The following is a 23,432-nucleotide window of genomic DNA, read 5'->3' on the forward strand; positions in this document are numbered from 1 at the left end:
TTTAACTTCTAGCGCCTCTGTGGACAATTTAGACTCCCTTATAGTTGAGCAGAGCACATATTTAGTGCTGGAACAGTCCAGGTTAGATTAATACTCCTTTAGGTTTTATTAAGAGGCTCCCCTCCCCCATCAAACTTTTGGCCAACTTTGATCTGACAGGGCTCCTTTAAACCAGATTTATTTGGAATAGCTCTTTGTTCAAATGTGTTTCATTTACTGGCAATATAAAAATATCAGTGTAAGAAACAAATCCCAGTTTATGAGAAGGGAGAAAAACATATCTACAATGTTCCTCATTAACAATTATTCAGCAGATCATCCTCCTGCCAGAGGGGAGTCTGTAGGAAGAAATCTGTCCATGGATTCCCTCACACAGAATCCCCTCACACTGTCCTATCAAGGGCAGAGGAAAGACGGGTTCTTCTACAAAGAGGCCCCATGCCTCCAAACTCTGGTGAGGACTCACAGCTTCCTGTCATCATGGAGCCCCTCTCTAGTTTCATCAGCTACTAGGATTTTTGAAAAAAGAAGAACAGGAGTACTTGTGGCACCTTAGAGACTAACAAATTTATTAGAGCATAAGCTTTCGTGGACTACAGCCCACTTCTTCGGATGCATATAGAATGGAACATATATTGAGGAGATATATATACACACATACAGAGAGCATAAACAGGTGGGAGTTGTCTTACCAACTCTGAGAGGCCAATTAATTAAGAGAAAAAAAAACTTTTGAAGTGATAATCAAGCTAGGCCAGTACAGACAGTTTGATAATAGGTGTGAGAGTACTTACAAGGGGAGATAGAGTCAATGTTTGTAATGGCTCAGCCATTCCCAGTCCTTATTCAAACCGGAGTTGATTGTGTCTAGTTTGCATATCAATTCTAGCTCTGCAGTCTCTCTTTAGAGTCTGTTTTTGAAGTTTTTCTGTTGTAATATAGCCACCCGCAGGTCTGTCACTGAATGACCAGACAGGTGCCACAAGTACTCCTGTTCTTCTTTTTGCGGATACAGACTAACATGGCTGTTACTCTGAAACCTAGGATTTTTGAGGAGATGTAGTGTGGACTTTGTGGCTGTATTACCACTTCAGGTAATGGGATACCCATTACCCCTGGCTTGCATACTCTGTGGAGATGGCCAAACTCCCTTCTGTGCAGTGGGGAGATTGGCACAAGGATCAGGCCCACTAACATCAGTATAAGTATTTCCACGGATCTCAGTGGGCTTTGGCTCAAGCCTTAACACAGATCTCAGAGGAGCAAACAGCTTTAGATTTTAAACTTACAGAAAAATCTGACATTGCTGAAGTTAACATTACACAGAAGTTGCAAACAAGTTTAAGGAAAGCAGCCTTCTGTTTTCACTAACTGAAAGCAGAGATCAACCCAAGTGTGCCATTCACTTGGAACAGTAATTCAAGCAATTACCACAAAAGTGATGCATTGTCTTCATTACTGCCTTAAGCTATAAAAGGCAAGGAACCCGTTTTGGTAGATGAATGGTTTTGCTTTAAATACTAAAAGCTAGAACATGCTCAAAATTCAAACCAAATTAGACTCCATTTTCTTCATTCCAAAAACAGTTTGAAAATTATTATGTAGAAGTGGATGTAAAATGCCCACATTTATATTAATTGATTTAAAAAACAAACCGTGAAAGACATTTATAAAAACACATTAAAGAATTAATATACCTCACCAACTAATTTATTATAATCCTATAATATACATGCACACTATAGCCTTACTGTAATCAGCAAAAATTTGTCCCAATAGCTATAACAAGGCCCTTGTCATAATGGACTGAAGTTACAGAAGTCCCCAGAAGTTACAGCAAGATACAGTTCATTTGTTAATTCATAAGCTTCTTTAGGAGGAGAGTGATGGAGACCAGACTAGAATTTGTTACAGTAACTACAGACTTGTTTCTTTAAAAATATAAAATGTACTATTTTAGAAAAAAAAATCCACAAATTCACAATCTTTCACGGTTCTAAATAAAGCTTTAAAAAAAATTATTCTAGGCCGTGGTAGGCCTCAGATTTACAAAATGACAACTTTATATCTTATTCCAATTTCCCGCATGTCAGACAAGCCAAGTCAGTTTGGCTGGTTTAATAACAAATATTTATTGAAATTAATTCTCTCATTATATGCATACTCCCTGCGCCCTCATAAAAAAAAAGCATACTACATTTATCTTGAAGAGCTCTACCTTCTTATAGGACTGTGACAGACCTTGACACGTGTAATGGTATATAGCCACCACCACTGCAACTTTTTTGCTTACCCATCATATCTTTTGCCTTCTTGAAATGTTTATACCACCTTCCAAATTCCTGACATTTTGCTGCTGAGACATTTGCATAGTAAGTGCTGTTCACAATGGAAGAAATCATACTCTGCATGAAAAGGGGGGGAAAAATCATCTGTAACACATAGCAGCACAAATTGAGAAACAGAAATTATTTCAATTGTTGAAACCATAATATTTTTAGGGTCTGAGCATCATACTGCACTTTTAATCCTTTTGCCCAGAGCTTCAATTTCTTTAAATCCATTAATCAAGCTTAAAATCAAATACTAAATACATTGTAAATGAGAACAAAAACCAAATCCACTGAGAAAAGAATAAAGTAATCAACTCTCAGAATCTTAGACCACTAGAGATGAGGTGTTGTTTCACCAGATAAAGAATTAAAATCCTAAATTCAGAAAGTGTCATTTATTAGTACTACTTCTGCTTTCAACTGAAATTGACCCATCCTAGGTCACACAACACGGCTAAGGATATGTCCATTCCCTTCATGTCACCTGTATGCAGCCCAGAACCCAGAGAATCACGGGGGGAAATTTAATTTAGAATGAGGTCTTCTGGGCTGCAGAAGAGTGATTTAAACAATGCCGCACAAGAGTGGATGCACTCTTCTTAACCAAACTTAAACTGTTCCTAGGGAACAACTTTGAGAAACTCTCTCATTGTCAGCTTCAACTCTGGGTACTGTGCTATTAAGTGCTTAATTTTAAGACTGCAGATTAATCATAAAATATACTAAAGAATAAGACATTTTAAAATTATTAAATTTAAGGATATCTTTAGAAACAAGTTGGTTAGATAGAAAGAGGTGCCAATTTTTAACCAAATTAACCATTTATAAAACCTTTCAATAAAGTGCTGTCTCACAAATCAATAAAGATTGTTTTGCACACTAATGCACTGTTGCAAGTTAAAAATTACACTCAATATAGGCAATATATTTTTGTGATAGGATGTGTGATCAACAACAACAACAACAACAAAAATCACTGAATGCAATTCCAATAGACTGATGAATTTCAATAGTATTTAATGCGGAAAATAACTACTATTAGCATAACTAAAGGAATTGTCCAGCATATTTAGAACACAATGACTCTCTAGAAGACAAAGCCCTGATTATTAAGTTTCCTTTGCTAGCCTGCATATAACATTTCATTATATTTGTGCTATGGTGAAATCAATGTACAGCATGGGGCCTTTGTTATATGAATTGTAATAATCACTAGCAAAGCCAGTTTGGGGACAAAGGCAGTAAATATTCCTCTAAGTCTGTCTATTACAAACTATTCCTGATCTAACACAGTGTTATCTTGATTATTGATTCTACTGGAGTCCATTATAAGCATTCATTTTATAACATGCTGTTCAGTAATACGTGAATTTCTTAGATCCCAAAACAGTTATGCTGACATGTTAATAAGGCAAAATATGGAAACCCTACTATAGAAGTCCTGTAATGAACATATCAGACAATTACTACCTTATAGTCATCTTCACATTTTTTTCATAAACCACTAAAGATATATAATCTTTAAGTGCTAACTATTCCTTTACATTAACCCAGTATTTTTCAAATGAACTAGAAATCTATTGAACAGTATAAGGAAATCTTGACAGATCACTATCTACAGCCTGAATCATCTTAAACTAAGCTTAACTGAATCCAATTTCTATTTCCAGTACAATGACAAGATCATTGATGTCTGATACTAATAAAATTGTGGCTTTAGGTTCCCTTACAGATCTGGCTACTCCCCATGGGGACAGCTGGTGCACATGACAACATAAAAAACAAAAACAAAAAAAAGCCATGAGTAGCATCCGCAATACATTTGAATAAACGAACAGGTTATTGTGCATGTAAAACCTGCCTCTGTACATGCAAACATCGGCAACTGCACAGCCCACTTTGTCCACACAATTAACCATTTGTGTGTACACCTGCATATTTTGCAGGTGAAATTTAGCTTTTAATTTTTGAAAATCTGGCTCACCTCTGATCATCTCTTTTTTTGCTATGATACAATAAATTTAATAATACTTTGTTGCCTCCTGCTATTATTTAAGATGTCTGCCTAAAATTTGCTATCCTCATCTCCACTTAAATGTCATTCAACTTCAAGTTATAATCCTGTGTTTAATGACATCACAGTCTGTTACCAAAGAAATAGGATATCATCAGTTCAGCACTGTGACTTCACTGTAGGACCAAACAGAAGGAACTGATAGGCTGAGTCAAAACTCCTGAGTAAACAACATGGGTAAAATCCTGGTCCCTTTGAGGTTAACGGTAAAACTCCCACTGACTTCAGTGGGACCACAATTTCACCCCACATATCTAAGAATTAGCAAGTTTGGCATGGGAAACAGTGAAAGACACAAACTATGTAGTTGTACCTGAAGTATTCCCAGTCTGAAAGTCCCTCTTTAACAGTGGACTCTTCAAGAATATTTCACACAAAACATGCAAACTACTGTGTTTCATTTGCTAATTCACTTAAGGCAACAGTTTTACAAGTCTAGTAAAATGTTCATATCTTGGTAATCCACCAAGTACCTTCACCAGATCTTTTCTTCACCGTTTCTATTCTTGATCTGCCTGTACCATTGTTTTCAGAAGCTCATGGTATCTCTCTCGGTCTTGGAAGATATTCCCAACGTTCTTGAGGAAACCAGAATCTTGATCTTAGGCATACTGAGGTTACTCTCTCTCAACCACAGGCTACACTACATGCAAAAAGCCCTCAAACTCTTTCTTGGTGCTTTTTATTCCTCCGTGATCAAACAGTCCACAAGTGTTAAACTCGATTGTCTCATGGTCCATGACTGTACCATTTAAATTCCTTATCCAGATATACCCTCTATGTACAGGCTACAGCTGTAGATGCTGCCCAAGAACAGGGAAGATGAGCTAGCACAACGTGCAGCCTGAATAAATCTCAGACATATTCAAATGCATCACAGTACTCACCCATGATCTGGCCACAGCTTTCACACTTTCTGTGAAAGAAAATTGATAAACTGTATAAGTTGGCCATAGATCTCAAAATCTTAGAGAACCTCCCACAACCTTATCCTTCGGATCAAGTTGCTTTAGGATCCAAAGTCTCTCACACACACACAAATACACCACACACACGCCCTACATGTACAGTACTTGCAGTTCTGTTTTGAGAGTCTGATGAAGATCTGATCTGAAATGGTGCCACCTTGACAGAAACCCCAGTACTCTGGCAGGATACCATCTGTTGCAGCCTGAGCTTTCTTTTCCAGCCAGATACACTGTTTACAATTAGGTCTTCCACAATTGTGGTGGAATAGGGCTAGAATTGGTTCTCAAGTTCAGCTTAGGTTTCCTTAGAATGTAGTTTTAAAACCTGAATCTCATCACCGCAAAAGGTTAAATATCATAGATATGATAAATAGGCATGAGGTGTTCCTCAAGAAGTTTCAAGCACTCTTTAGAAAGTAAATTGTTTATATGTCCATTGCTTAAAAAGATGCCAGTGTCAGTCACCTTTTACATTATTATGATAGATGCCAATATATGATGTGTTTCACTAGGCAACAGAAAGAATTTTATGTTTGATTCTGTCTGGTCATTTCAGCTGCCACTGTAGGTACTTTCTGGGAAGAATTCCTTCACTGTTTCCTGTAAGACTGCTTACCAACCAGGTAAAAAACTGGTCAGTTATGACTAAAAATGTATTGTTGTCCTTTTTGCAAAACAACAAAAACAATGTTAATCAGGTTAATTCAATCATCCAAACCAAAACTGCTCATGCTTTCCTGCCAAATCAACCAACCACAGCAAAATCTGTTATCAGTGATTGCTCAGCTTCCAGTCAAAAACACTTAAGCCCCACAATCCCAAAACTTCCCCAATAATAACCTTAAAATTACTCTTACATAACAAGACTGAAGCACAGAAAACAACCTCATCAAAGGTTATTTGGGATGCAGTATTTGCACAGAACAAATACATGCTAACACACTTAGCAGAGGGTACCAGAGACAACAGTTCCCTTACAGGACTCTGAGCTAGATATTAAGGATTTTTTGGTATGAAATTTCCTCCTCAAAGTGGTATCATAACCAAAACTTATTTAGGCCTTTCTAATTGTTTAACTGAAGGAGAGGGAGAAAGAGAGAGAGAGAGAAGCATTTATGAAACTGGCTCATCGGTGTTTAAAGCTTTCAAGCTCTATCAGTGGAGGGGGCAAGGGCTGCAACAACTTATTTACACAATTATCTAAATACGATTAAACAGCTGATGGACAAATATTAAACTGGAAAATGTATAGTCATTTCAGCTTAATGTAATCCTCTTTCTGTAAACACCCAAGATGATTTTTTTTTCAACCAGAACAGTCCTGACATCTCATAAGCCTAAGGGTGAATAGCAAGAGATTGTTTTTGATAGTTATAAATATTCAAAAGACATGCAGACCATCTGCTTTCATAATACAGGTAAAGCAAGACTGAAATGGTGACTGCTGTATAAAAATGGTTCTTTTAGCAAAGTCTTCCTCTCCTCGCAAACTATAAAGACAGATGTCAAAAACTGTTTATATAGGGTAATCAGGAGCGTGCAAAATGTAATATTCCTTTTACACACAGTGCTTGCTAAAGAGATTTTTTTTCTTTTTTCTTCCCATCTGTGTGTTGCAACACATTTCTACAAGTTAAAAACATTTTTTCAAACAGAGATCTCATGAATACCCAAAAACATGCTATCTGGTTTCTGAATGCTAATTAATTTCAACTAAGGAATCTGCATTTTTTCTGTAGGAAGGAATGTATGCTTTTGAAATGGAGTACTGTACTGATAGCAGACATTGCTAACTGAACACTAAACTAGTTCAATTCTGCACTGTTTTGACACTGGCTATTTTCACAACCTTGTCTTGCATCTGTTAAATTTGGTTTACCATAAACGGAGCACATATAATTCTCTCCCTTTTCAATGGAGTTTTATTTATGTTTTGCCATTTATCAAGCTCTTCAATATAAAGCCTTATAACAATGTAATGATTTTGTCAAGTGGAAAGTAAGATGTCTTATCTTCCAAGCAGAATATGAAGAGAGCTGCCCATAAACCCCTACAGTCAATTTTCAGAACTGAAACACTAATCTTGACAGTAACCTTTTAATGTATTATATTAATGGCACAGAAGCGTTAAGCACCTTTTTTTATAATTCTCAATAAAATTAACATTTACTGAACAATCTGTCAAAGGACTGGCTCCAATTTTTTTTAAACCAAACTTTTAGAGTTCTATCTATTTTCACTTCCATAAATTCATCACTTTAGATCCCTAGGTATTTGGCAAGGCAGGATACTTTGCTACACCACTATAATCTGCCTAACAAATATCCAAACTGTGAATCTGTTTCAGTCCCTAGATAAAGTTTAAATGGTGCTGAATTTAAGAACAGAGTACAGCTCTGGATAGAGGGGGGGTGGGAGTGGGGTGTTATTAGAAGAGAAGGAACTGTGCATATCTCAATGTAGAATATATACTTTACCCAAAGGAACTTTATCATAAACAAAAGCCACCAACAGTGGATAGTGGTAAGGAAGCTGCTTGGATCAATGAAATAATAGTGGTAGAAATCTCAAACAACATAGTCTGAGTACAGACTGAGATCTCAGAAGTTATTTTAAGCTCCTGTTTAAATATTATTTAATTAAAACTACAGTTGTGCATATAGGCGCCAATCAGTTAAATACATCGTCAGAGACAGTCCATGGCCCCAAGAGTTCACACGTAATTTGAGATTATGCCATTCCACACACTTGGAAGATGCAACCTGGTGTCTGATGCACTGACATACAAATGATAATTCTCTGACACTTAAACTAAAACCAGAATTACAACTGCAAAATATCTAGACACCATGAGTTGTTTTTAGGATATGGAATGTTAAAATGGGCTGGTTAACACACACACATACACACCTTTAAGACCCTTTATTACCTTGAAATATGAGTGACATAGGAATTTGCTTTGTCATGGCCCACTATAAATATATGGTAGAAAAAATTAGATGGACAGAGATAGATTCCTGATGGTGAGAAGACTGTCTGTGCCTTTGTCAGTACATCTAGATGAAGATTTGACCCTGTACATTGCCAAGGTCATGAGAACTATGGTGATCTGTATAGCAAGTACTGGTCATATAAATTAAAATTGCATAAAGGCTGTCCTACAAATGATTAAAATGAGGCTTTCCAAAAAATGAAATACCACCCTTGCCCTCCGCACCCCTTCTACATCATCAAAGTAATTTAATTTAGACTAGCTCCTCCCCCTTTTCCACTGCTTCTAAAGGCTTTGTCTCGGTACAGAGAGAACTGAAAATGGCCTCCATTATAATGAGGACTGCCACAACCTCTTATTTTGGTTAAAAAAAAAAAAAAAAAAAAAAGAATCTGAAGTGTAGAATGAAAAATAAGAATGAACTACAGATTCTTGCACTGCTCTGTCATCTTGTAATGTGAAGATTGCTTCTCTGTCATGTAAGTTTCCAATCTCCCACTCTCCTGATGGATATAAATAAAGCCGAGAAAAAAAGTCTGCTTTCCAAGATACCAGTCACATATCCAAAGAGTCTAAAGGCTCAAAAATAAAATAAATAATAAAAAATAAAAGGGTAGGTGGGAAATGCAAATTCACACATACCAATTCACAAGAAATGGGGAAACTGAAAATGGCAGAAATCCAAAGGACACTCACAGCTGTTCTCAAAAAGCACTGGTGATTTTTGTTGTCTTCATTTTTGGGTGCCTCACTTGAATCCCCTTAAAAAGAGTTGATTTTCAGAAAGTGGTGAGCACCCACCCTTTGAAAGTCACCCCTTCCCTTTTAAAATGTCTCAAGTTGGACACCGATTGAGACACCAAAAGATCAAAAGTCAATCTTGAAATTATTGTCCACTACCTAAAGTCTGTATAAGGGCTTCCACAGCAAAGGCTTGAGATTTAAGTGTGCTGCTGACTAGACCCTTCCTGAAATAAACTTGGATAAAATCTGAAAATAACTAAAATAGTGGCAATAGAAGACATGTTGCTAGCTTTATCTCACTGAATGAAAATGGCCTTGTGTTTTTAGAAGTAGAATCTACATTACTTCATCTGAGAATACTTGACTTCAGTGTTCACCTTCCAGTAACTGTAACAAACTTTTGAGTCTCTGGGCTGGCTTCCAGCAGGGCAACCCACAAAAAGGAGGATATGGATAGAAAGGTGCTTGAGCTAATATCCATTTCAGATCAGCAACCCTGGCTCGCAAAGGCAACTCTATTAAGCAATAAGATCAAATTTGCTGTTTGCTTGCATGGTGCTCTCAGGTCTTCAGGAATGAGAAGGAAAAAAGCGAACATAAAACAGGACACTGCAGGTGAAGGGTAATGAGAACACATCTATTGCTAGAGCTAGCAGACACTTGTACAAGCAGAAGACATGGGGCACCTGATGTCTTCACAGAACAGTCTGTGGACACTCCAGACCTTGACATTGAAAACTGAGCATTCCTTATCTTTATCTTTGCCTTATCCAATTCTCTTTTCCATTCAATCTTCTTGCTAGATGAACTGCATTTACCTGTGACAGTTCTGTTCTTAGGAGGATAGGATACCTCCGAGTTCCTTATTGACTTTCAAATTTCTGGTTCCATCATCTTTTTTCAGGTATGACATGACTGAGGTTTTATTGGTACAAATGATTTGTCAGACAGGAGAGTCCTTAAAGCTATTAGTGAATTAAAAACTGCTTTGAGCATCCAAAAATTGTATATTCCTTTCTGCAGAAAGGCTTACTTTTCATTCTACAGATTTTGAGAACACACGAGCCTTGACCATCTGCTGTGGTAATTCTACAGTTTGGTTCCAGTAAAAGAGCTCCTGAAAGTTGCACAATATCGTCCACCAAGTTAAGGAAGATTTCCTTGCTAGGGATTATGACATGCCTTTTCAGCAAGTCCCTTCTCTGGTTCCACTGTTCTGCTAGGTAAAGCATCAGTTGTCTGGCACGAAGCTGAGCCCTAAGGCACAATGTCCAGACAAGAAGTCATCAGACTCAGTATCATTAATGCTTGTCTTGCCAAATTTCTTTTGGTGTTCAGGATCAAATCTTTCTTTGATCTACTCTCTGACATAAATATAATACATTTTTAAAGCCAGAAGGGGCCATTATGATCATCTAATCTGGCTTCCAACATAAAGCTGTCCACAGATTTTCACCCAGCGATTTCTGAATCTACCCCAACAACTTGTGGTTAAACTACAGCATATTTCTTTCTAACTTTCAGAAAGACATCCAATTTTAATTTTAAGACTTCAAGAGATGGAAGATTTATAACCGCTCTTGATAATCTGATCCACTGGTTAACTACCCTTAATGTTAAAAATCTGTCTTATTTCCCAAAATGTGATGATTTTAAAATCATTGAGTTGAATATCTAATACAAGGATTGGCAACCTTTGGCATGCGCCAGCACATCCCTCGGTCCGCACCGCTTCCTGCCGCCCCCATTGGCGATCGGCCGAACGTGGAGCGTCTGCAGGCATGGAGCCCGTCAGCTCCCTCTGGCCGCGGTTCGCCGTTGCCAGCCAATGGGAGCTGTGGGAAGTGGCGTGCCCGTAGAAGCAACTGCAGAAGCAGGGACCTTTGGACATCCAGAGAAGTTTCTACAGAACTTTCTCTGCCCTGTCCTGATTGGCTATTTTCCCCAACTCTCCCTCGCTCACAGTCTCTTCATCTCCACTTCATTCCCTATCTTCCCCTCATACTCTCTTCCCCACTGCCCTGTCCCCTGCCCATCCTTCCCTTCCATGTCCCCTCTCCTTTCAGCTTTCTTTCCATTTAGCTTAGCCCCTCCTAACTAAACCCTCCTTCCTTTCTCCGCCCTGCATGTCTGTCTTGTCTATTTCGAGTGTAAGCTCTGGGAGGGCAGGAATCATCTGCTATTCTGTGTTGGTACAGCACCTACCACAACAGGGACCCCACTCGTGGCTGAATTTTTATTGGGCACTACCCAGAATAAACCTGATTATTATTAATCATGTTAGAGAGATAAGGTATGTGAGGCAATATCTTTGGCTGGTGAGAAGGACAAGCTTCCAACCTTACCCAGAGCTCTTCAAGTCTCTTCTTTGGGCAAGTTTGAAAGTTTGTTGCTCTGACCAACAGACGTAGGTCCAATAAAAGAGACTATGTCACTCACCGTGTTTCTCTACTACCCTGGAACCAACGCGGCTACATCAGCACTGCATACAATAATCATGTTAGGCTTTTTGCCACAGTACCACATTAGGAGTTAGTGTTCAGTTTATCAATAGTGACCCTAAATCAGACAATGCCCTATTCAGCGAGTATATTTAGCTCTATTAAGAAAGCATGGGATGAATGACTAGAGTCCACTTTGACAGAAAGGACAGAAAGTGCACTAGGGTCTGAACAGGAGGAATCAAGCCCTTTTTGAAGTTTGCAATGAATCCGAGACTAAAATGTTTAAAGCTCATTATCAAATGCTAACTTATTTTGATGGATAAATGAAAATTTCATTAAGCAGTTCTCTAGTATAACAAATTACAGATGGTCTCTCCCCTCAGTGATGCTGGCTTTAGCCATGAGAGTTTTCAAAAGAAGTCCAGCTACACTGGGAAGATTCAAAACCAGACAGGACATTGGAAACATTAAGACAAATCTCACTGATTTTTGATAACTGCTTGTCATAGTGATATGCATATTGATGATCTGGTGATTCAAAGAAGTCCCATGGCTCTGCTGCAACAATTACTTCCTGGAGAAAATCTACATTTTTAATTCCTTGTATACCATTAACTGATGGTGTGGGTTTCATCACACATGTGGCTCCTTTTGTTTTTGTTGAACAAAGAATGGGGAATATACCCCTGAAAACTTCTGGAGTTCCTGGTACTGGAAAAGATTTTGAATTTATTGTAAGGGACATTCAGAAAACATACCTGAGAACAGAACTGTGTTTGGCCCATCTACTTTTAGAGGATATTTTGACACATGGGAAAACACAGTTTTAGGAGAGAGGATATACTTTTTTCAAAACGCTATATCCAACAAGACATACTTTTCCATGGTAAGCACTAGCCAGGTTGAAAGAAAGAGTTTTATTCCTCCTTGCCCCAGAACAGATGTTAGTAGTGAGGGTCTTAGCAGAAGTTTCACGTCCTGTCTCATCAATGAGTCCATTTTTTCTATTGATAATCTCTTTCAGAGCCACAAAATCTTTGAGAGAGATGGATCCATTTTAGCAAACTAGGCCACGTCAAGATCACACAGAAGCATATCACCCCACTCTGAGAAATAATTCTTCTCAAGCTTGTAATGTTTTGAGACTCTGGGTATATTATGTTTAGAGTTAGGGAACTTGTCAGAATTAAGCATTCTCTAGACTTACATATATGAGGAGAGCCTTTTATGTCTTCTCACCCTTGGGGAAGACAGATTTCTTTAGCTTGTTTATTCCAAGATTTGGAGGGAGACAGGTCTCAGGCTGCTGCCAGGTGTTTGAGGTTTACTTACTGTGCTCAGGACTGAAAAACCTGTCCTCCGATAAATGCTGCAAGGCATCGAAGGAATTTGATACTTATTTTTCCATTGAGGAGTCATCCAAGGAAGTAGACAGAGACCTCACCCTTCCCCTAGCATGTATTTTGAGGAGACAAGGTGGGAAGTGAAGAGGAAACTATACATCACTTTTTTTTAAATTAAGCTTTATGAGAGTTTGCTTGTAGGTTTCAGAACCTTTACAAAAAATCCTCTCTCATCCTCTCAAATAATCGTCAGTGAGCATTCAAGTTAGAGTTGAGATCAATCTGACAAGGAAGGAAGTATTTGGTCTGTCAAAGCCAGAAGTGCTTATCTCTCTGTGTAGCCACTCAAGAAGTGGGTCTCACTGTGCTTTCATTTCTGTCAGGTGTAAAGGATTATTATGAGTCCAATTCCTTTTCTTCAAGCAAGACTGTCACAAATTTAGAACACCACCACAGCACTCTGCATAAAGAGCAGAATATGCAGTTAATACGCTTGGGTTACCTGGGCACCTTTCTTTTATATGCTGGTGGTATTTTGTAGGGGAAAAAATTTTATCAGAAAAATGTGTCACAAACTGAGAAACAACAGCCATGTCTACTTGTAGTCAGGGCAGAATGGACATGGTTAGTGTAGCGAGACAAGAAAAACATCTCATGAGTCAGATTCATCTGTCCACTTGCCTTTTAAAGAGGACTTAAGTTGGCTGTCCAGATAAGAGCTCTTTAATGGACAGAAATGAACTTAATTTTACTTCCTAAACTGACACTTCACAATACACAAGTTTACCACATAATTTGGAAAAATTCTTTGCCATTGGCAACTTCCCGAGGAAAAGCAACATGAGGACCAGAATGGCATTAGTGTGGCAGGTGTAACTGACCTGCATTGGCAAAGAGAATGAGCAAGTCACATGGCTTGGCTGTAATCAGTGATAGAATGTTTTTATAAAAAAAAAATTCTAAGAGACATACACATTAAGTTAAGGGAGTAACTGTTGAGTGACATAGATGAATCAGAGACCATATATTTCTTCATTGTTAATGAAATTCAGTTAAAAGTGGAGGAAGTGATAAAGAAAATAATGTTAGTAATGTGTTTTACATAGGAACACAATATAGAAAGGGAAGTGCAATTAAATCTTAATGTGGACATTTTTTATTTTTAGTTTATCATCTGGTTTACATTTTGAGCGCCTTCGCAGACAGTAAATTATGCTGGCATTTCTTAGGGAATAACTGCCATGTTAATTTAGTTTAATAAAATAACTGACATAGAAAAGGGGGGAAAACAAGCAAGAAGAGAGTCCCAACCCCCACTCCTTATCTTTAGCTAAGTAGTCAAATGTTTTCTATATGAATTGTTCGTGGTCCAACTCCAGTGCATGTACAATACAATACATTACAACACAATACAATACAATCTTGGATTTCTGTTGCACCCTTCATGCAAGCATCCCAGGGTGCTTTACAATCATTATGAGTTAAAATTAAAACTGAAGCACATACAATTCCTAATAGAATCATTTTAAGAATGCTAAACAGAACAAATAACTTTTAAGTCTAGATTTAAAAGTCCCAACTGTCAGAGCGTTCCTTACTTCAATTGGCAATGAGTTCCAAAGCTAGAGAGCAAAGCGACTAAAGGCTCTCTTATGTTATGTTAAAGGATCTCTTATGTTGTTTATACTCTTATAGTACTCTACAATCAACCAGTTTCCAATAAAAGAAAAATTGTATGTGTTATTTGCAAATCTTGTTTTAAAAGAAAGCTGGGGAGTAGCTGGGGAATAACCCTCTTGTGAAAGCTAGAGAAAATCAGGGTTCACGCTCAGACACATCTATAGACATAAAATGTCTTAAGTGTTGCATTAAGAAATGATATAAGAAAGCATTTATAATAAACACGCAATTCTTGAGCAGTGTATTATTTACTGGCACTAAATATGCTGCAAATTATATATATATATAAAAATAAAAAAGGCACTTTAAACACTAGTTATTGTATATGGCTTCTGTCAAGATCATCATTGCAGTGAAAGTGAAATAAAACAGAGTTCAGTTTTATAATGTATACAAGGCATCTTTTTTCTGATATTAGCACTGTGTTCTTGTTTTACTCCTGCCACTTCCCTAAAACTTCAAGGCCATATTATGCAGACATCCTTCACGTGAGTAGACTGAAAACCACACAAGTACAGACCAGAATTGGCCAGTACATGGAGAATGGGAAGGAGAAGCACAGAAACATCATCATCTGCCTGCAATCCACAGAACCTCTTCCTCCGAGTTTAGGGCTCTGCAATGTCGGGGCCAGAAGTGAATAAAAGGCTGCTGCCTATAATATCTCAGCATTTATCTTCTGAGAATTGGTTACGTGAAGTATAATGCATTATCTTGCACAAAAACACCCTTCCCAGACAGCTGGAAGCAGATGCATGTAGGGACCTCATGACAGTTGGTCCCTTCATTGCTGTACTAGCAGGGCCCTTTGAGGTCACAGCCTATATTGATTTGGTAAGGGACACATGCTATCCCCAGTCACTCACTGAGTAAAACCAGGAAAAGAAACGGATTCTTCTAGCCCAGTTCATGAATTTCCCTCCTGGAGAGAATGATTTGACCCTTAGTTATAACGTTTCAGGTATGAATAGGTTTCTACCTCTTCACAGTAATTCTATTTTCCTTCTATTACATTTTCAGGTCAGAGGAAATTGTTTTATATTATGTACAGAAACATCTATACATGTTTTAAATCTTCAAAAATAATATCTAAACGATGTTGAGAGTCTGATTTAAGCTGAGGGGGGGGAAAAAAACAACCTTAGAAATTCTAATTAGAGAGAAGACTCTTTGTCCTCTACTTAAGTTTTGAAAGAGACACCACAGCAACAAAAGTTAAGGATGAAAAGTTCGCCTGAGCACCAGAATCTTCTGGCATTTGCTAGTGAATGGTTGTGGCCATCCCTCCCCCGCCTTTTTTCCCTTTGTGCCAATGCTCATAGAAGGTGCCAGAATGAAAGTACCAGAGACTGAAGATTATTTAAGTGTACCCACAGAAAAGGTATAGCAGCATAGGGAATAGCAGGAAAAGCCTCAAGCCAGATCATGGATATTCTTAACTAATTACTTGTAAGAGTCACCTTGAGGAAAGTTCAGTCTCTATCCCCGTCCAGTCCAGAGATGCCAACCTTGTTCGGAGGCTTTTTATGATGTTTATGAAAAACATTAGGGAGGTTGCTTGGACTTCTCCCCCTGAACCCAGAAACTGGGATCTCTCTCTCCCCTCGAGGGAACAGTATCTCTTCCCCACTCCCTTTCTTTCCCCATCTATAGCCAAGGGAGAGGGAAGCCTGGATCTGTAGGCCCCCATCCCTCATTGCGCCACTGACCTCCACCCCCAAACACGGAGACAAGGGGGGGAGGGATAGCTCAGTGGTTTGAGCATTGGCCTGCTAAACCCAGGGTTGTAAGTTCAATCCTTGAGAGGGCCACTTAGGGATCTGGGGCAAAAATCAGTACTTGGTCCTGCTAGTGAAGGCACGGGGCTGGACTCGATGACCTTTTGAGGTCCCTTCCAGTTCTATGAGATAGGTATATCTTCATATAATAATAAATAATAATAATTAATAATATAAGGGAAGGATTGTCCCTAGGAAAGTGCCCTCTTATACTGCTTATATCCTTAATTACCTTGGTCAGTCCCAGGTCTGGACCTCCTTCCCAGGATGATCCTTCTCTGTTGCATCCACTCAACTGACACGGTCTCCCCCACAGACTTCAAAGTGAGGGTCTGATAGGAGGCAAGCTGAGGTGATTGGCAGTAGGGCTTAGGATGCTGGATTCATTGCCAAAACCAGAGGTTGCATGTTGTGTTCTAACTGCCCCATGCGGACCCTCCTGGCAATCTCTAGGTACCTCCAGCACATTATTGTAGTCCACCAGCATATACACAGGGCAGCTAGAGCGCAACACGCAGCCTGTGGTTTGGGCGGTTAATTCAGCAGTGCCCCAACCCATTCAAATTTGTCACCGCTTACCTCCTCTCAGACCGTCACCATACTGTCTGTGCACATGCCACAGGGATGGTGAAGAACACACTGTCTCTCTCACTCACCCGCCCTGTGGCATTATTTGCTGTGTTTGTTGGACCCGAGTGGTTGTGAGTGATCCACACACTGTGTGTGCGCGCGCGCTTGGAAAATTAATAGATTTAAGCCTAGATTCTGTAAAAATAAGGAGGATTATGAAAAATTAGGGATGGTCAGCATCTCTGCCAGGCCCTCGCCTCTCTGCGAAGGTTGTCCCAGGAGTGCCATTCGTGATGATGGCTTCTGTCACTCTGACACCTGTCCACTAAGAACAGCACTCATTTCACCTAAGCTACTGTGTATTTTATATATATATATCCTGGTATTTGCAGTATTGTTGTAGCTGTGTTGGTCCCAGGATATGAGAGACAAGGCAGGTGAGGTAATAGCTTTTATTGGACCANAAGGAAGAAAAGAAGGCACTTCCTTTCTTCCTCCACACCCCAGCCTCGGCAGCAGCTGGATTCCACTGCTCCGGCCCCTTCACTTGAGAGGGGGATAGGAATCTGCAACTCTGACCCCCCCTCTTGCCTTGTCTGCTGCAGGGAGTGAGAGAGAGAAGATCCCTGGGTGAATCTGGAGGCAGGCCTATTGGATGTCCCTCTGAAGGTTGGAGATAAAGGGAGAGGATCAGCTAGCCACAACCTGAAATTGTCAGGCGCTGAGATTGAGGGTGAAGTCATCCAGGAAACCAAAAGAGAAGAAAGTTAAGTTGTCCAGAGATCTTCTAAGTTCTGATTACAACTCAGCGCAATCATTTCTCCCCAAAAGTAATGAACTGTAAACATTTTGCCATACTATATATATTGGGGTTGAGAATAACATGAAGGAGGCAGCATTATAATATACTGATATTTTGTGGAAAATCAGCATTCTGAAGTGGGCAAGACTTGAGGCATTTGCTAATCTAAGCAAAGACTATTTAATGCTGGCGAAAGAAACATCTCCTAAGCTAGGTCTACACTACCCGCCTGAATCGGCGGGTAGAAATCGACCTCTCGGGGATCGATTTATCGCGTCCCGTTGGGACGCGATAATTGATCCCCTAATCGACGCTCTTACTCCACCAGCAGAGGTGGGAGTAAGTGCCGTCGACAGGAAGCCGCGGAGGTCGATTTTGCCACGGTCCTCACAGCAGGGTAAGTCGGCTGCGATATGTCGAATTCAGCTACGCTATTCACGTAGCTGAATTTGCGTATCTTAAATCGACTCCCCCCTGTAGTGTAGATGTAGCCCTAGTCATTGCAGTCCCAGATCCTGCAAAATGATCTGTGTAAGCAGAGCTTGGCACCTGTGCCAAGCCCCGCTAACCCTGCAGGGGCACACGGGTCTGCCCACGTGGAACAGTTTGCAGGTTTGGGGCCTGATATTTGAACAAAAGGGAAACCTGTTTTTATATACACAGTGTGTTTGTGTAAAGTATATACAGTATGTGTACGCACAATACATGACAGTGATACAATAGAAAGGTTTGATCAAAATGCATTTGGGACAACTGCATTAATCCCAGACGTGAAGCTATTAAAACCCTTTGTACCATTCTGCATATGCCACATATTTTACAAAAATACAGCTTTGAAATGCTTCTGAATTTGTTTGTTTGTTTTTACTTTTGTTTGTTTTTGTTTCCTCTCACCTAAAAAGTCAGTCTCTCTCAGTTCCAGGAGAGAAACTAGAAAGGTTTCTGAGAAAAAACAAACCCCTCCTGATACGTAAACAATGCATGTCCTAAATAATATTACTATGCATAAAAACATCATGACACATGAATAGATCCCAGATGCTTCTAGAGATAGAAGCAAGTGCAGCTTGTTCCCTATTTTGCAGTGAATCCCCCTTTTCTAATGATATAAAGCTCCTTTACTAAAACCCTGAAAGGCTATGAGATATCAGGCCCTAATCTAACATTGATACCAGGACTGGATATTGCCTAGCCCGATCTGTAGGCCAGTGTAATCTGAAGGTCTGGGAAACAAAGAAGACAATTCCATGTTTGGAGAAAAGAGAAGCGCTCTCTCTTTTCCTCAACTATTTTTATAGCAGGTTGATCTAACATAATTCAAAAGGGCAACAGTTTGTGGCTGTTTGAATAGTTTCAGAGGTTTAAAATGCTAGTAGTAGTCCTAGAGGAAACTGATTAGTTGGTAGGGCTCAGGTGAGGTGGTCAGGGTGCATGACAAATGTCCTTTGTCACATAGCCATTGCTGCTATGGGTGGGTGCGTTTGTACAGAAACACTTTCAAAGTCATGTTCGAATACTAATCACTATAAACATCTCTATTGGGTAGGAAATGAATTAATTTTTCCCATCACACAAAAGGGAAAGCTAAACTAAATGAAAGTGACATGCCCAACAACACGCAATGAGGAGTTCCTGTTTCGCAACCCTAGACTCAGGCCACTAGCCCATGCCGCCACTCTAATATGTCGGCTTATATGAGAAGGAAAATGGGGGATGGCGAGTGAAAAATTATGAAAGCCTGGTAAATCAAACATGAAAAGTTTCTTGCATGGCATCTACATATTCTGCTAGTCTATGATAATTAGAGAGATGAGATGGCCTCTTTAATTGGACCAGCCTCTGTTGGTGAAAGACTATCTTTCGAGCTTACACAGAGCTCTTCTTCAAGCTTGTCTGTCTCACCAACAAAAGCTGGTTCAATAAAAAAAAAAAAAGTTACCTCACCCACCTTGTCTTTTTAATATTTTGGGATGAACACAGCTACAACAACTCTGTATAGTCTATGGTAATGACATTCACAAACCTAGGGAACAGCATGCAAATATCCAGTGGCTTGCAATTCACCATCTGAAATTAGTAGCTGTTCTTTTCGCTTGCCTGCTTGAGGCCAGAATTTGAGAACAATCTCTGAACTCTTAAGTTTTTAATAGAATGGTAATTTAGGCTCACATACTAGCTCCAATCCACCCACAGAATGTGATTTATGTCTATGAAAATTCCTTACAATCAAGGCCAGTATAGTAAGTGAAACTTGGCCTTAGGGGAAGTGGGGAAAAACAGGAGTAAGTCACAACATTCTCAAAAACAAGACAGTTACAGTAACCTTGGAAGAGATATGCATTCCACCCTTTTCACCAAAACAGCAATGTCACAATGGCATTTTGCTAGAGGAAATGCAGGAAGAAGGTATGAAGAAACAAGAGGGCAACACTTTATACCTAGATGCCCTGAGATACCAATTATAGCAAATGATCAAAAAAAAAAAAACACAATGGCAAAATAGAAAAAAAAGATAGTAAAAGGAGGAGGAAAAGAGTCAAGAAATAGAGCCTAATAACTTAGGGTCAAACTGTGTCACAAATACAGTTTATATTTGCCTACAGATCATCAACAGTCCATAACTACATCAGCATTTTCTACAAAATATAGTTGGTTTGTCTTTGAAGCACAGAACTGTTAGTATTCTGAATGAAATTATACGCAAACACTCAAGATCAACTGACCAAAGTAAACAACTTTTAGTTAAGGACAGCACTCTTTGTAGCTTTCCACTCTCAAACGGTATATTGGCAATGCTGCACATACGCAAAACCATTTTACATACTGTCTGAAAAACACTTCCATACCAACGCAAAGAGGTATTGGTAAGGATAGTTTGACAGACAAAATCTGACTATCTTTGAGTTACTTTTCAGTTTTTAATAGTTAGGTGTCTTTATGATGGTTTGCTTTGGTGATGGAATGCTCCATGCATATCTCCACTATGCCAGCACAAGCATATAGTGAGAAGACACCTCTCCAATGTTTATATTTAGCTGATCCCAGGGGAGAGGATGTCTCTAAGCTTTTTTACACACTCTTATTTCTGATCTCCAGACTGCAAATGCATCCGTTTCGGAGCACTCCCAATTGATTTAAGAAACACAGTTAATGTCCCAGTATTGCTCATAAACCAGTGTCTCCCACATAAGAGAGTAATATACAATTAATTATATCTGTCTGAACGTTTAACCATTTTTTGATAATTTAAGGGGAGATGGGCAGGTCAAAGTTTTTTAGGTACCACGATCCAAAGCTTACTCAAAGGAATGGAATGATTCACGCTGAATTTTAAAAAGCCTGATCCAAAGTCCATTAAACCTGATTTTTTTCAAGACTATATATTCATATTTTTTAAACTTTATAATGGAATCAATTTCCTAAAACCAAAAAACGGATTGTTTTCAATCTTTGCAACCCAAACGTTGCTAGAGCAAGAGGTAATAAAAGTAAAATCTGCTATAAAACAAAACTAAAAGCAGACATCTCTTTTCCCAAGCTGAAAGAAATGCAAACACTAAACAAAGATCATAAGGCAATTTAGGGTTTGGCAATTCTTTGTTTTAATAATTCCAACTGTTATTGCTGAGGACTTTTATTTTAAATATGATTTGTTTTACATGACATTATCCCTTTTACTCAGGGACACTGAATGTGCTACATTATTTAGTTGAAGGAAGTATTTATATACAGTTTTCCACCAACATGTTAATGTTGAATATAAAGATAGATTCCTGTTTAAGTCTGCTTTACTTTACATTATATTGTTGCACCATACGCACATATGTGGACAAGTTGCAACAAGACAATATGCCAAAATGTAAATTAAATATTTTGTCTCCAGACAATTTACTTGCTTTCTACCAATATCAAATAAAAAAAAATAAAGCTGGTGAACCAAAGTGGAGCGAATCCTAAATTATCTGCAGTCTCCATGAGCCAGCAATGCAAGAGCTCGCATGTTTGTACAGTAGGTATGTACAAGATAGCTTTGCAAACATATTACTAGAATGGTTTGCAACCAGTGAAGATAATTTTGATTATTTCCACTCCAAAAATTCCTATATCAGAGCCACATCATTGAAGACAATCTAACCATAGGAAAAATAGTGATGGGAAAACAGTCTTCGCTAATATTATATATCGACTAGATATACATCTCTTGTCTAAATGAGCTAAGGGCCCTGCTTCTGAAAGACTCCAGTATTCGGAGGAAGGGAAGTAAATACTTTAAAAAAAAATAATCTGACTTTCTTTCCCCCCACCATGCCCAGTATCATTGATTTATAAACAGAATTTCTGTCTGAAGTCTCAACTGCAGCACAACAAAATACATTTGAAAAATTTAAAGGGAGCAATACATCTGTTGTTCCCACCTCAACGTCACTGGGCACAATACAGTAAAGAAAAATAAATTCTCCTTCAAGACAATTTAAATCAATGACAAAAGAACAATGTAAAGCAGCCTCAAGGTAAGCAGCAGTTCAGTGTTTAGCAATGGGTAATATAAGATTTCATCCTTGTTAGATGTATTTTGATTAGTTCTAATAAATGACTGATTTTCTTTTGGTTGTTTGTAATGACAACACATCATCTAAGGAGCTTTATTCTTTTTTTCCCCTACACTCATACAGTACGGTAAATAGACTGTCTAGTTTTATGAATTAGCATTTAAAACTAGTGTAAGTTATGCAACAAGCATTCAAATTCAGTAGTATTTTTGACAGCAGTAAGTAAAGAGCCTTTTAATAACTTCAACACATGCTTGAAAAAAGTAGTTACATCAAAACAGTTCAAAGACTGAAGACAAAAGCCAGTAAAAATCCAGTTTGGTATGAGACAATTCTAGTGCACCTAGTGCAGTGTAAACAGCCTTTCACATTTTCCCCAAGGGAAAATACTGAAAGACTATATCTGAAATGAATCAAGCATATTTAAAAAGACCACAAATTGGTCAAATGTAAGTGTATTTTTGGCAGATTCACTTCAGATACTACTTGCTACAGTCTATAGAGATCTCTAATCTCACATCAGTGTTGCCTATAGTGCTTCAATATTTATTACATGTTATGATAAGTACCTGTGAAAGGGGACATTCCTTGGCCAATGAACTCTGGTTCATATCCTTCAGTAAGTCCTTGAGAGCATTTCTTACTGTTGTGTGAGACCACTGTTCAGGAGGCAAGTCTTCTAGTTTAGGGCAACTATTTGAGACATAGATTAGAAAAGGGATTATTACAAGATTGCATCCTGCTGCAGAACATTCCTTTAAGACAGACAGATTTCATTTTGCGCATCAAGCAGATGCATCTGGAGATTGCTCTCGGTCTCCTGATTGTTCCGATTAGTTAATTACTTTATACAACACATCTGCTGTATTGATGCATGAATTATACATCAGCTGCATGTGGCGACTATTTTTTCATGTTACTTCTACCTTCCTGCTCTGATGCGCTTGGTAAAACAATTTAAGGTGTAATGCTTTCTCACCACTGATCATGAAAAGCATTAATATATTAACCAACCATTTTTTTCTTTTTTTTTGTTACTGTGAAATTTAAGAACCTAGACAGCAACAATAAGTGTGAGCAAGTCATTCTTTTACAAAATGCACACAGATGGTACTGTTCACGATATGCAAAAATATTTTTCTCTTAAGTAAACT

The 23,432-nt window shown here is 38.6% G+C and overlaps 1 protein-coding gene across 6 annotated transcripts in view; it reads right to left on the minus strand.

Moving 5' to 3' along the window:
• Positions 1-23,432, minus strand: part of SATB1 (SATB homeobox 1) — a 104,051-nt gene that overhangs the window by 52,042 nt on the left and 28,577 nt on the right. For all 6 annotated transcript variants that reach the window (XM_034760750.1, XM_034760753.1, XM_034760752.1 and 3 more), the window contains exons 5-6: positions 22,848-22,971; positions 2,294-2,405 (exon numbers count right to left, since the gene is read on the minus strand). In XM_034760750.1, the coding sequence (XP_034616641.1) occupies positions 2,294-2,405; positions 22,848-22,971 (236 nt within the window). The remainder of the gene's footprint in view (positions 1-2,293; positions 2,406-22,847; positions 22,972-23,432) is intronic.

Source organism: Trachemys scripta, chromosome 2 (assembly GCF_013100865.1).
Source record: "Trachemys scripta elegans isolate TJP31775 chromosome 2, CAS_Tse_1.0, whole genome shotgun sequence".
Classification (NCBI taxonomy): domain Eukaryota; kingdom Metazoa; phylum Chordata; order Testudines; family Emydidae; genus Trachemys; species Trachemys scripta.